We start from the raw sequence: 12,758 nt of genomic DNA on the forward strand, positions 1-12,758 counted from the left end.
TTTCTGATAAAAGTATAGAAAAATTTAGAAAAACATGTTAAAATTGAAGATTACCATGGAAAATGTTATATAGATATAATAATGGTAGGCATAAAATATTCCTAAGTTGATTGAAAGTGGAATTATAAATATTTTCTGATACTCTTAAAGATTTACATGGAAAATATTTCTGATAAAATTGAGGATTACCATGGAAATTATACAGATAAAATGATAAGCATAAAAACAATTCTACATTGATTGAAAGTGGAATTATAAACATTTTGAGGTAAAATTGAAGATTTACATGGAAAATATTTCTGGTAAAAATTCAAGAAATATATAGACAAACACGTTAAAATCGACTATTTCATGGACAATTTTACAGATAAAATGGTAGATATAAAAAAATCTTTCTAAGTTAATTGAAGGTGGAATTAAAAACATTTTGTGATAAAATCAGAGATTTACACTGAAAATATTTCTGTTTACTCCTTAACACTGAAACCTACATATGGCAAAGCCCTGGGGTCCAGAGACTGTTTCTTTCCCACCTGGTATCGCATCTGGCACGGTGTTGTACATCAGTGTAATGGCCAATGTAAACTGTCAACTAGACTACAGTCTTCTGGGAGACAGGCCTCTGAGCAAACCTGTGGGGATGGGGTGTCACGATTTCATTAAATGCGACAGGAAGACACGCTCACCGTGGGTGGCAACATCCCCAGGCTAGGATCCTGGACTGTATAAGAATGGGCGTGGTTGGGAGGATGGGGGTGGGGAGCTGGGTAGCCTTGTGTATTTGTAACTCTCCGCTTCCTGACTGTGGATGCGATGTCGTGGGCAGCTCCTGCCCTGACTCTCCTGCGGTCCAGAATAAACCTTTTCTCCCCTACGTGGCTTTTTGTTAAGGTATCCTGCACAGCAGCAGGAAAAGACATTAAGTTTGTAAAGCTAGTGCACGGAATGCAGAGGTAGCAAGGTCCAGAGGCCAAGGACAGCTTGGGCTACATAGCAAGTCTGAGCCCAGCCTAGATGACATGAAATCCGGTCGTAAAACACTAGAAGGAGGGCAACACTTGGAAAGGAAGGAGGGGTGAATTCACGGTGGGTGACTTGCCTAGCTCGCCCAAGGCCCTGGGTTCAATTCTCAGGTGCTGGACAAAGAAGCACAGAGACTGTGAAACGCAGGAGGAGCACTAGGAGAGGAAAGAGGAGGTCAGTGTAGAACGTGGAGAAAGGATGCGGTATGAGGGGCATCATTCTTTCTGAGAAACTGTCAAATACTTGCTGTGGGTGAAGAAGAAAAGGACAAAGCAGCCGGGTGGTGGTGGCACACGCCTGTAATCCCAGCACTTGGGAGGCAGAAGCAGGCGGATTTCTGAGTTTGAGGCCAGCCTGGTTTACAGAGTGAGTTCCAGGACAGCCAGGGCTACACAGAGAAACCCTGTCTCGGAAAAACCAAAAAAAAAAAAGAAAAGAAAAGAAAAGAAGAGAGAGAGAGAGAGAGAGAGAGAGAGAGAGAGGAGGGGAAGGGAGGGGAGGGGAGGGGAGGGGAGGGGAGGGGAGGAGGGGAGGGGGGGGGAGGAGGGGAGGGGAGGAGAGGGGAGGGGAGGGGAGGGGAGGGGAGGGGAGGGGAGGGGAGGAGAGGAGAGGAGAGGAGAGGAGAGGAGAGGAGAGGAGAGGAGAGGAGAGGAGAGGAGACAGAGCAAGCTGTGTGGTTCAGTGGGTAAAGGCACTTGCTGCTAAACCTGACAGCCTAAGTCTGGTATCCAAGACCTTGGTGGTAGAAAACTCTGAAAGTTATCCTCTGATATCCACAGTGCACTCCCACACTCGAATGTCATTAGATAGATAGATAGATAGATAGATAGATAGATAGATAGATAGACAGACAGACAGACAGATAGATGTAACTATGATCAATAGAAAAAACCCTATTACATTTAGGTCAATATCAAAGAGGCAGAAGTCGGTTAGACTGACTCTCAGGCTTGGGATTGAGGATCCTAGAGTGTATAACTGAGGGAGGAAGAAGATAAAGAAAAAAAATCAGGAAGGGAATATAAATTCATTTTAGACTCAATAACACTGTTAGTGGTCAGAAGGCAGGAAGCTCTGACTAGTTGTTGCTATAGGGATTATATTTATATAAGGCATACAGCAACGTTCAGAACTGAATCAACGTTTTCTTTTCTTTTTTTTTTTGGTTTTCTTATTTTTAACACAAACGTCACCTATCAGCAGACAGTAAGGATGCAGACTCAATTCTAACCGCCATATGAATTCTCCCAGAGGATGAACAGGGTCACAGGCTGAGACTGGCCTGAGTTATGAACGGAAAGAAGGGTTTTTGTTGTTGCTGATGATCTGTTTGTGGCATGGTCTCACTATGTAGCCAGGCTGGACTTGAACTCATTACTCTCCTGCCTCAGACTCCCAAATCTGAGGAATAACAAATACATATCATGAGACCCAAGCAGAAATTCTTTACAAAAGGTCAAATGGAAGGTTTTGCCAATACCTTCCTGGTAGGCCAGGGCTGATTGCATATGACTGTAATCTCAGCACTCAGGAAGCTGAGGCAGGAGGATCATTACAGGTTTGGGGCTAGCCTTGTAGTACCAGTCTGGCCGGGGTTATAGAAGAACAAGACCTGGTCTCAAACCATCACCACCACTCACACACACAAACACACACACACAAACACACACACACACACACACCAGCCCTGGAAATGAGGAAGCAAGGATGGCTTTCCTAACTAAAACCCACAAAAACCGAGGCTGAAATAGTCACTAAATAAAAACCACAAAAGAAAGAAGGAAGGTGAGCGCACAGCTCTTCCGGCTTCCCCTCTACGCTAAAGCAGGCTTTAAAGCATCTTTCTCCCAAAAGCCTTGGCTGCACACCTAGCAAGGGAAGCATCTTCTGCTCAGTTCCCGCCGGAGCAGCCTCCTTCCCAGACCACAGACGTCAGCGCCTGTCCCTCCACACGAGGACACCTCAGGGCAGTCCTTAGGAGAACCCACCCATAACAGCTTACTACCTTTCTAGTCCATCCCTAACAGACTTTGCTTATTCTATGGTTTTTTATCAATTCCTTGTTTTTCATCAGCTGTGTTTTTTTCCAAGTCCCTTAACATATTAATCTGTCATACATTTCAACCACTGAAGAGCATTTCTATGTAGGGACAGAAGTTGGAGAAAGTGAATTCGTGTGGGGAAAATACTGTGTCCTTCTAACCCTGACCTCGTTTTTTTAGCATTTCTGATAAGCAGAGACAGTGCCCACCCACCACTTCGTAGGTCACTGTCCCCGCACCCCCCACCCCCCACCAAATGATGTTTCTTTGAGGAATCTCATTTGGGAGTTCTAATTTTTTTTTTAAATTTACTTTTATGAGTGTTTTGCTCACATGTATGGTGTGTGCCTGGTGCCTATGTGCGTTTAATGCCTTTGGAGGTCAGAAGAGGGTGTTGGATCATCTGGAACTGAAGTTAAGGATGGGTATGAGACTCTGTGGGTGCTGGGAATTGAACCCATGTCCTTTGTAGGAACCAGTGCTCTCAACTACTGAGCCAATTCTCCAGCTCTGTTTATTTATTCTGAGGCAGGGTCTCACGCCGTCATACTGGCCTCCAGCTCATAGGCAGCCCACGTATACAGGACAGGCCCTGAACGCCTCACTCTCTGGCCTCCTATTTCCAAAGCTGCACAATTCTTAGTTTTGTGCTTATTCTTCTTCTAATGAAAAGCAAACTTATCCAAACATCAATTCACTCAAGGAAGTTAGTCTAGGGGCTGGAGAGATGGCTCATTGGTTAAAAGCTCTGGCTGCTCTTCCAGAGGTCCTGAGTTCAAATCCCAGGAACCACATGGTGGCTCACAACCATCTGTGATGGGGTCTGGTGCCCTCTTCTGGCACGCAGGTGTGCAGGTAGAGCACTCATGTACATAAAATAAATAAATAATTAAAAACAAAGGAACAAAAAAAGAAGTTAGTCTAACATCACTCCGGTAATTATGTTTGCCAACATAAGCGCCCTGAGGAACGGCTCAGCCACGCTACTTACCGCCAGCCGAAGAGACAAATGCTAAGCCTCTTGTTGTTGTTCTTTGGATTGTGGGAATGCAGCATCTTGTTCAAACAAGTTTAACAGCCACTCCCTCCAAGTCAACATCCACATCCGAAGAATGGAAACGCTACCCTAATGTACGTCCGTTTGGGTAAATTGTTGTATGTGCACTGGGAAGCCTGACCTAGAGTCTGGGCTGCCCTGACCTCATTTCAGACCCAAGCATGTTTGTCTCAAGAAGTCCTCCAAGGTCGGAAGCCCATCCCTTTCTGAGACAGGGGCGGGGCGGGGAGGGCCGGGCAGGGCGGGGCCAGGGCAGAGAGCAGCAAATCAGCCCAGGAGTGAAAACAACATCCTTGTGAACCACTAGAAATGAAACCATTTTCACCAGAGGTCACTGTTATTTACCTCACGATATAAAGTTGCCTGAAGTGAGAAAGGGAGCCGGAAGTTCATTCACGGAGTGAAAGCTCAGTTTGGAACTCCAGCTGATGCCTCGACCTCCCTAGTTAGTTTCTACAGGAAGTCTGAGGATGCTGTCTGTTGGTTATTTGATCTTTTGCCTGAAAGCCTCACCTGAGGGGAACTCTCAGCCTGACTCCTTCCTGGACACTCTAGCCGGTGCTGTAACGGGGCTTTTCCAATTGGTTTCCTCAGGATGATTGCACCCCATGTGACGATGCTTTGCACCCCCTTTCATTACTCAATAACGCATTCAAAGCTGAAAATATGGCTGTTGTAGAACATTCACCAGACGATACAAAACAGTTACCTTAGAAAGAAATTCTTTTGGACTGAGCACAAGGTTCCCAATGGAGGAGCTAGAGAAAGGACCAAAGGAGCCGAAGGGGTTTTGCAGCCCCACAGGAAGAACAACAAATCAACCAACCAGTACCCCCAGAGCTCCCAGGGACTAAACCACCAACCAAAGAGTACACATGGAGGGACCCATGGCTCCAGCCGCATATGTAGCAGAGGATAGACTTATCTGGGCATCAATGGGAGGAGAGGCCCATAGTCCTGAGAAAGCTCGATGCCCCAGTATAGGGGAATGCCAGGACTGGGAAGCGGGAGTGGGTGGGTAGGTGAGGAGGTGGAGGGAGGATGGGGGATGGGATAGGGGGTTTCGAAGGGGAAACCAGGAAAGGGGATAACATTTGAAATGTAAATAAAGAAAATATCTAATAAAAAAAGGAAGACATTCTTAATAAAGATGGAGGACTTCCAATAGCTTTCATATTTTTCATGCAAAAACAAAATAACACAACCTCAGATGTCCTCATTAGATTTCCTGTGCACTATTCTTTATGAACTTATTTTTAATAAAAAACTTAAAATTTGAAAAAAAAAATGCCGGGCAGTGATAGCGCACGCCTTTAATCCCGGCACTTGGGAGGCAGAGGCAAGCAGATTTTTTGAGTTCAAGGCCAGCCTGGTGTACAAACTGAGTTCCAGAACAGCCAGGGCTACACAAAGAAACCCTGTCTCGAAAAAACCAAAAAAAAAAAAAAAAAGTAAAAAATGAATTTTCTTTCTTTCTTTATTTTTATGATTGGATAGTACTCTGTAGCTCAGGTTGACCTGGAACTCACTATGTAGCCCAGGCTGGCTCCTATCTCATTACAGTCCGGCCTCACGTTCCTGAGTGCTGGTATTATAGGTGAGAGCTACCATGTCTAGCTGCCACCCATCTTCAGAGCCTAACTGTCTTAGCATCTCATCTTATGAAACAGGAAATGGCTGTCAGCCTTAGCACTGGCTGATGGATCAGACTGTAGCAGGAGAAAGAAGAGTTGAAGCTGGTGGGACACATGAGGGAAAATAGAGTAATACCGAGACTTATTCTGTTTAGATTGGGTTGGGGACAGGTTTGCTGATGTGCCTTAAACATCTCCTCTTTCATGTGCATCAAACTTGAGTGTGTGTGTGTGTGTGTGTGTGTGTGTGTGTATGTGTGTGTTGCCTTCTCCTCCTACGAGGGCCCTCAGGAAACTGCTCTCTGGCTTCTAAATTTGCTTTGAGTCTTTATCAGAGTCACTAAAGGCGTGACTGATTCGTGAGTTATTCATTGTTCTCCCAAGAAAGCAATGGTAGGTGCTCAGCTTGTCCGTGTGCAGAGATCAAAGCCCACGTCTCTGCCTAAGCAAAGGACGGTTCCGGCAAATTCCCCCTGGGAATGGTGAGGGGCTTCGAGAGCGGAAGGCCAGTGAGGGTCCCCTGGCTGTGGCCTGCTGACTGATCTCAATGGGCCTGACGAGGAAGTGTGTGGAGCAAACTCCTTCAGGCTCCACCCCAAGGATGGAGAGGACATGACGGCTCACACCTAAAACCCAGCATGTGGGAGGCTGAGAGACAGGGGGATTACTGGGACTCTGGGGTTAGCCTGGCCCCCATAATAAGATCTTCTCTTCCAAATAACAAAAAGCCAAACATGGACGGAAAAGGGCGCATTTCTCGGCTTGTTCCTGTTCTACATACTCATAAGATGACATACCTAGGGTTAAAGCCCTCTAAATGGGCTCCAGTGCTAAACAGCAGAGGCTAAGAGTCCCAAAGTGGGGAGCAAGACGTTGTGGGGTACAGCTGGAGTGAGGCCCAGGGGGGCACACCTGTGTGAAGCTGGGAGAAACCTGAAGAACAGTTGCAAACCAACGAAGCATACAGTTCAGGAAATCAAAAGGCATGCTTCTCTCTTCTCTTTACCTCCCTGAGCACTAACTTGGCTTCATTCTGACGTGGTTCTCCCCCAGGCCCCACCCACACTCCCTCCTTGGTAGAGTGTCTCACTACGTAGCTTTGGCTGGCCCTCAACCTTTGGAGATTATGTTTCCTCTGCCTCCCAAGTGCTGGCTTACAGGTGTGTGCCACCACACCTGACAGATTTGTTACTCTGAGTCACCTCCCATCCAGGGCACTCAACGAGACATATCTGTGTGCTCGGTCTGATAATCTCCGTCACAAACTCCTTGAGATTGGGAGGAGAGTCCTGTCTGTCACCACGTCCACTCCCTTGGGCCTAGCACAATTCTTTCCTGATTACATGGCCACCCAAATCCCAAACTGTCACACTGACTGGAAGGTCACACACGGGAGCATACTCACATGGAGTTCATAGTATGCTGATGTATGTGAGTGCACGCAGTAGGGGGCGGAGGATAAGTTTGTGGAGTGTGTAGTCAGGTATCTCCCTCCACCCTTATGTGAGTCAAGGATGGAACTCAGGTCAGCCTTGCACCCCTGAGCCTTTGCAGTTGAGCTATTTCACCGGATCCTGTATATTGACTCATGGTTTCAACATATGAACTAGGATGCTGGTCACTTGAGTTTACAAAGGAACTTAAAGGGAATAACGCTTTGATAATTTGTCAGCCGTTTATGCTGGGCCCATCACAGGACCTGCCAGACTGATGGTGGTAGCCTTTCAGGGCCCTGGCCGACCGATGGAAGCCTTTGGGGGCACTGGCAGCCTCTCTAGGGGATTTGTTCACTCTGTTTTCAAACCTCAATCAAAAGACTTCCACAACTTCTTCCCCAATCCCAGGATTGACACATGTCATGCAACATCTAGGTCTTTGCAGATGACACAGAGTTACAAGTTTTACATAAATCTTTCCTCATAATTTCACTACCTTCACAATATTAGTAAGTTCCTCTTTTGTGCTAGTAAGAAGAAGGAACATGCTAACTCCAGCGGTAACTCACTAAAGTTAAAAATCAGAACACAGGGGCAATTGGCACACTGTTTAGGGATAAAAAAGACCAGGTTGGTTTATTGGCTCCTGCCTTTATGTCCAGTATTCATGAGGGAGAGAAATGTAGATCTCTCTGAGTTTTGGGTCAGCCTGATCTACACTGTAAATTCTAAGCTAGCCAGAGCTACATAATGAGATCCTATCTTTAAAAAAAAGTAATAATGAATTTCCATGTTAAAAATAAGCCATGGAGCACATAGTAGGCCCACCTTAGTGAACTCAAGACACATAACTGCTGTCAGAGTGAAAGCAGCCATTGGACTTGTTGTCGGCCATGACACCTTAAGGAGACTAAATGATGGCGGGGATAGCAAGTGCTTCCCACCAACTGATTCCAGGTCCCAGTGCCCAATCAGGGTAGATGAGTCAGGCCCTCAGTCAGCCTGACAGTTATATTTCTAATGAATAATTCATGATGACTCTGGGAACAGACTTGGGTGTGTATCAGGGTGAATTGTCTCCCTGAGATCTGATCACAGCCTGCATGATGCAAATACTGACTTCTGGAGTCTAGCCCTGCCAAGAAGAAGAACCAGTTTTACCAGGGAATCTGCTACATTCGGAGTCTCACAGAGGTCGGCTAGTCTCTCTCTGGTGGCCATTCCACGTTGCCTTTCATTTCTCTTAAAAGGATGACACTCAGATGTCAGTGGGGTTTGGGGGAGGAGGTGGCTTGACGGGAGGGGTCTGCTTTAACATTAGTGAAGCACTGTTATAGCCCAGGATAGACCATACACTAAAGTCATACAAGGATGTTCTAAAAACCCCATAAGCGCTTCCCAGTGTTCAAAGAGAGGCCACACGCATCCGTAAATGCTGTCTGTAACAGCTTGAACGGTCACGAAGAGACAGCTGTGAAACTGTGCCAATTTCTGAAATAAAAAAATAAAACCTGAATTCAAAAATTAAAGAAATGGGCCAGTAAGATGTCTCAGGGTGTCCTGTCTAGGGTGAACGTGGGACCTATTCCCCTAGGAACATTTCCAGGGACAGTTAGGACACAGCCTACTAAGCTCACTGTATGGGGTAGGTACCTCTGGGAGCACACGGAGATAGCAATGTCTCTGCTTTTTTTACGATTTAAATTTTAGGTAATCTACTGGAAGGTTGAGGAAGCTCCAGTGTAATACCAATAACATACTGAGAGAGAGAGAGAGAGAGAGAGAGAGAGAGAGCACATCACATCTGTTTCAAATAGATAAAATTCAATAGCAAGCATACTTAGCTGTCCTCAAAGCAATGTGGGGAGCCTTTCAGGATTGCGGGCCGTGGTAACGAACCAGTAACCAGTAGCTTCTCTGGACTAAAAGGTGTGTGTGTGTTTGTGTGTTCATGAGTGTGTGTGTGTGTGTGTTTGTGGCGGGGTTGGGGAGGGATGACCATGGGAGAATGACCAAAGACACAGCTAAGTCAGGGGAGACACCGGGCACTCCTGGATCAGTGCCTTCTGATTCCACAGCCTGCGCTCACTGGAGAGATTCCAGGCAATGAGTGGAGCAGGCTTTGAAAGCAAACACTTCAAAATCCACAGGGCGCAGGTACTTGTTGAGAGAAGGTAACAAGAAAACCAGCGACTTTTGAAAGGGGACACTGCCCACGTCCCTTCCTATTCTTGCACAGGTCAGCATGGAGAAGATTACGAAATCAAAGTCATCCTCTCTGAATTTGACGTTTGGAACCTTCCAAAGCTACGTATCCCACAATTCATTTTGGTCTTCTTAGAAATGGAAGCAATTGGAAGGGTAAGATTGGAAGGACACCTGTTCAGGCCTGTTTTTCTGACAGGAAGGATTACAACGGTGCCCCTCAGGCAATCCTTATCGTTTATGCAAATCCCTGACTTCCCCCCAGACTCTGAGCTGTAGAATGGAGACTTTACTCCACTTTAGAATTCTGAACCTATTCAAGGGAAAGAATTCAACAGCCTTAGGCTCTGGCCTGTCCCATATCAAGAGACACAACCAGCTTACTATCAATTCTTTTAAACCCAAGTCACTCATCTCCTTTTAGAAGCAGAACAAAGGTCACCTCGAAATCACACCTCAGCCTGATTTGAACAAATTTCTGGACTGGAGCCTTTTGGACCAGTCAAGGTTGTCTGGGCCAAGATATGGGATAGAATTCATGCCAAAACTTTTTAAGTTGGTAGAGCCCTTGTGCCTTCCTTAAAAGCTACTACTGATCCACGTCAAAGCTGGACCGTAACCAAGGCTCCACTCCAAGTAGTGAGACCCGAGACGCCCCTAGATGCAAATGTGCTGGGACTCTGGCCAGCCGCGGGCGTGGGCTGGGGGCACAGGGCGACTCCCCTAGTCCCCGGCCGGCCGCGCATTCTGCTCACCTGCTGGGTTGCTCTTCCCTGCAGCGCCGGCCGCCCAGGGAGGCTGCAGCAGCAATGGCAGCAGCAGCAGCAGCAGCGATGGCGGCCTGAGGCTCCTGCCCGGACTGCGGTGGCACATCGCTCCTCCGCTGCGACCTCTGCCCGGTTGGATTCGGTCCCGCTGGCGCCAGCAGTGACAAGCTGTTGCAAGAGCCGCACTTGAGGGTGGCAGCGGGGCGCTGCTTTGCAGAGGCCCGGGACGGTCTTAACTTTCTTCTGACATTAGTCTTGCCTGCTTGGGCGCTTCACGTGGCCTTGGGAACCAACCTTCGCCCTACTGAGCCCCAGGCTAGGATAGGCGGATCCTTTCCGTCTGGTCTGACCCTCCAGCCACCCGTGGGCCGGGCTTTTGGGAAGTGCAGGGGCTGCGCTGCTTTCTCTGGCCGCCTCCTACAGGTTGGGGCTCAGGGCTAAGGAATCAGTTAAAGGTAGCCTTGGCGCCGGTGGCCGCGGATAAGGGAACCGAGGCAGCGGTGCGTCGCATGCCTCCCCGCAGGTCGGATTCTGTGGCCTTCTGTCTTCTCAGGTCCCTCATCCGTCAGGAAACAGGGCTTCTTGCGCCAGCCTGTCTGACCTCAGGAGCTCAACACCTCCCGGCCTTGGCTTTGTGTCTTCTTTGGGCGGAGCTGATTCACACGGGGCTCGAGGCAGATCTCCCCCTGAGTCCCTATAGAGACCCATGTCTGGGCCTCGCTGAAGGTAACATTGTGAAGTTGGCCCAGGGTGCCCTGGGTGACATTGTGAAGTAGGCAACAGACTTCAGGCTGACTGAGCGCATCTATAGCTACTGGACCCCATCAAGCAAACCTCTGTAGCCAGGTTTGTAATCCCAGCGTTCCCGAGGCCGAGGCAGGAGGATCGCTGAACATCTGAAGACAATTTGGGCTATCGAAACCATAATATAAAAAAATCCAGCCGGGCGATGGTGGCGCACACCTTTAATCCCAGCACTGGGGAGGCAGAGGCAGGCGGATTTCTGAGTTCAAGGCCAGCCTGGTCTACAGAGTGAGTTCCAGGACAGCCAGGGCTACACAGAGAAACCCTGTCTCGAAAAACAACAAAAAATCCAGACAAACAAATAAATATTTAAAAAAATAATGAAGTGCCTTTGCTAGAGGAAGAAATATATTTGTCATTGCTAGAAAGGACACATGTAAATTATGAAATACAAATCACGATTTTGTTTGGTAATATTCATTTAGTGGAGGAAGAAGCTTCGGGCATTGTAGGGACTGAACATACAATAAGAACGAAGGTGAACTGGACCTTGGGGTCCCATGGCGCATGGCTGGTGAAGTGTTGCCCCAAATATTCCAGGCGTGTCTCCATATCCCACTGGGAGACCTTGCTGACCCTTCTGATCCCAGGAGGCAAGTGTTGAGAGAAGGTGGCTCTGTAAGGATGCCTAGTGGGAGATGGGCTCACCCACCTGATGGTTTGCCAGCAGAGCATTGACTTCAGTGTCCTAGGAGAGCGCCCTGTATGACACCCGGTCCACAGAACACCAGACTAGTCAAGGAAGTGATTAACTTGACTTGTATAAGCAGATTAATTGGATTAGACTTTCTTAAACTCAGTACTGTTGAAATTCTGCCCAGTTATGTGTGAGCATTTGTGTGTGCACGCTTGTGTGTGTGTGTATGTGTGTGTGTGTGTGTCCTGTGCACTCTGAGGCATTAAAAGTGCCTCCAGACGATGTCCAATATTCCTCAAGGAGAAATACAAAACCTTGCAGAGCACTGTTAATGTAAGTTGTGGTGTCTTTTGACACATTTGTTTTAAACATCCAAAAGAAGAGTGACAACCAACTCTAGGTGAGACAGTCTGAGGATATTGGTTTCAAAATTGTAACTGAAATCAATAGAGCAAAAACCAGGGATCTGACAGCCCTAACAGGCTAGCCTCAGCCACCCACCCTGTGACCGCTAATCTTAGTTGTCAACTTGACACATTGACACATCTCAGAAAAAGCAACTGAGGAATTTCCTCCGTCAAATTGGACCATAGGCATGTTGTGGGACATCTGGTTGCTGATGGATGTAGAAGGGCCAGTCCTGTGGGCAGTACCATCTCTAAGCAGAGTGGGCCTGGGCTATATAAGAAAGGCAACAGAGAGCTGGAGAGATGGCTCAGTGGTTAAGAGCACTGACTGCTCTTCCGGAGGTCCCGAGTTCAATTCCCAGAAATCACATGGCAGCTCACAACCATCCGTAATGGGATCCGACGCCCTCTGAAGATAGCTACAGTGTACTCATATAAATAAAATAAATAAATCTTAGAAAGAAAGAAAGAAAGAAAGAAAGAAAGAAAGAAAGAAAGAAAGAAAGAAAGAAAGAAAGTCAAAAGAACGTGAGGCTGGAAGCAGGACAGTTAGTGTCCCTCCTTGGCCTGTGCTTCAGGTCTGTGCCTCCAGGTTCCTGCCCTGGCTTCTCAGTGAAGAGCTAAAACCTGAAACCCACTCTTTCCTACTCACATCAATATTTTATCGCAGCAGTCAGGAGCAAACTAGACCACATCCCCACTACGCTAATGAAAGACAGAGAGGGGTCATTTAGTGAGGTCACACT

General features: G+C 47.3%; 1 protein-coding gene across 2 annotated transcripts in view; it reads right to left on the reverse strand.

Moving 5' to 3' along the window:
• Window positions 1–10,806, reverse strand: part of Plbd1 (phospholipase B domain containing 1) — a 53,258-nt gene extending 42,452 nt beyond the window's left edge. The window contains exon 1 of one of the 2 annotated variants that reach the window (XM_052175148.1): window positions 10,153–10,806. In XM_052175148.1, the coding sequence (XP_052031108.1) occupies window positions 10,153–10,270 (118 nt within the window). In that variant the 5' untranslated portion in view covers window positions 10,271–10,806. Of the gene's footprint in view, window positions 1–4,056; window positions 4,264–10,152 lie in introns of those variants that run through there. The other variant, XM_052175147.1, reaches the window with a different exon arrangement.
• Window positions 10,807–12,758: the final 1,952 nt, after the last annotated feature.

This window comes from Apodemus sylvaticus, chromosome 2 (assembly GCF_947179515.1).
Source record: "Apodemus sylvaticus chromosome 2, mApoSyl1.1, whole genome shotgun sequence".
In the NCBI taxonomy this organism is placed as follows: Eukaryota; Metazoa; Chordata; class Mammalia; order Rodentia; family Muridae; genus Apodemus; species Apodemus sylvaticus.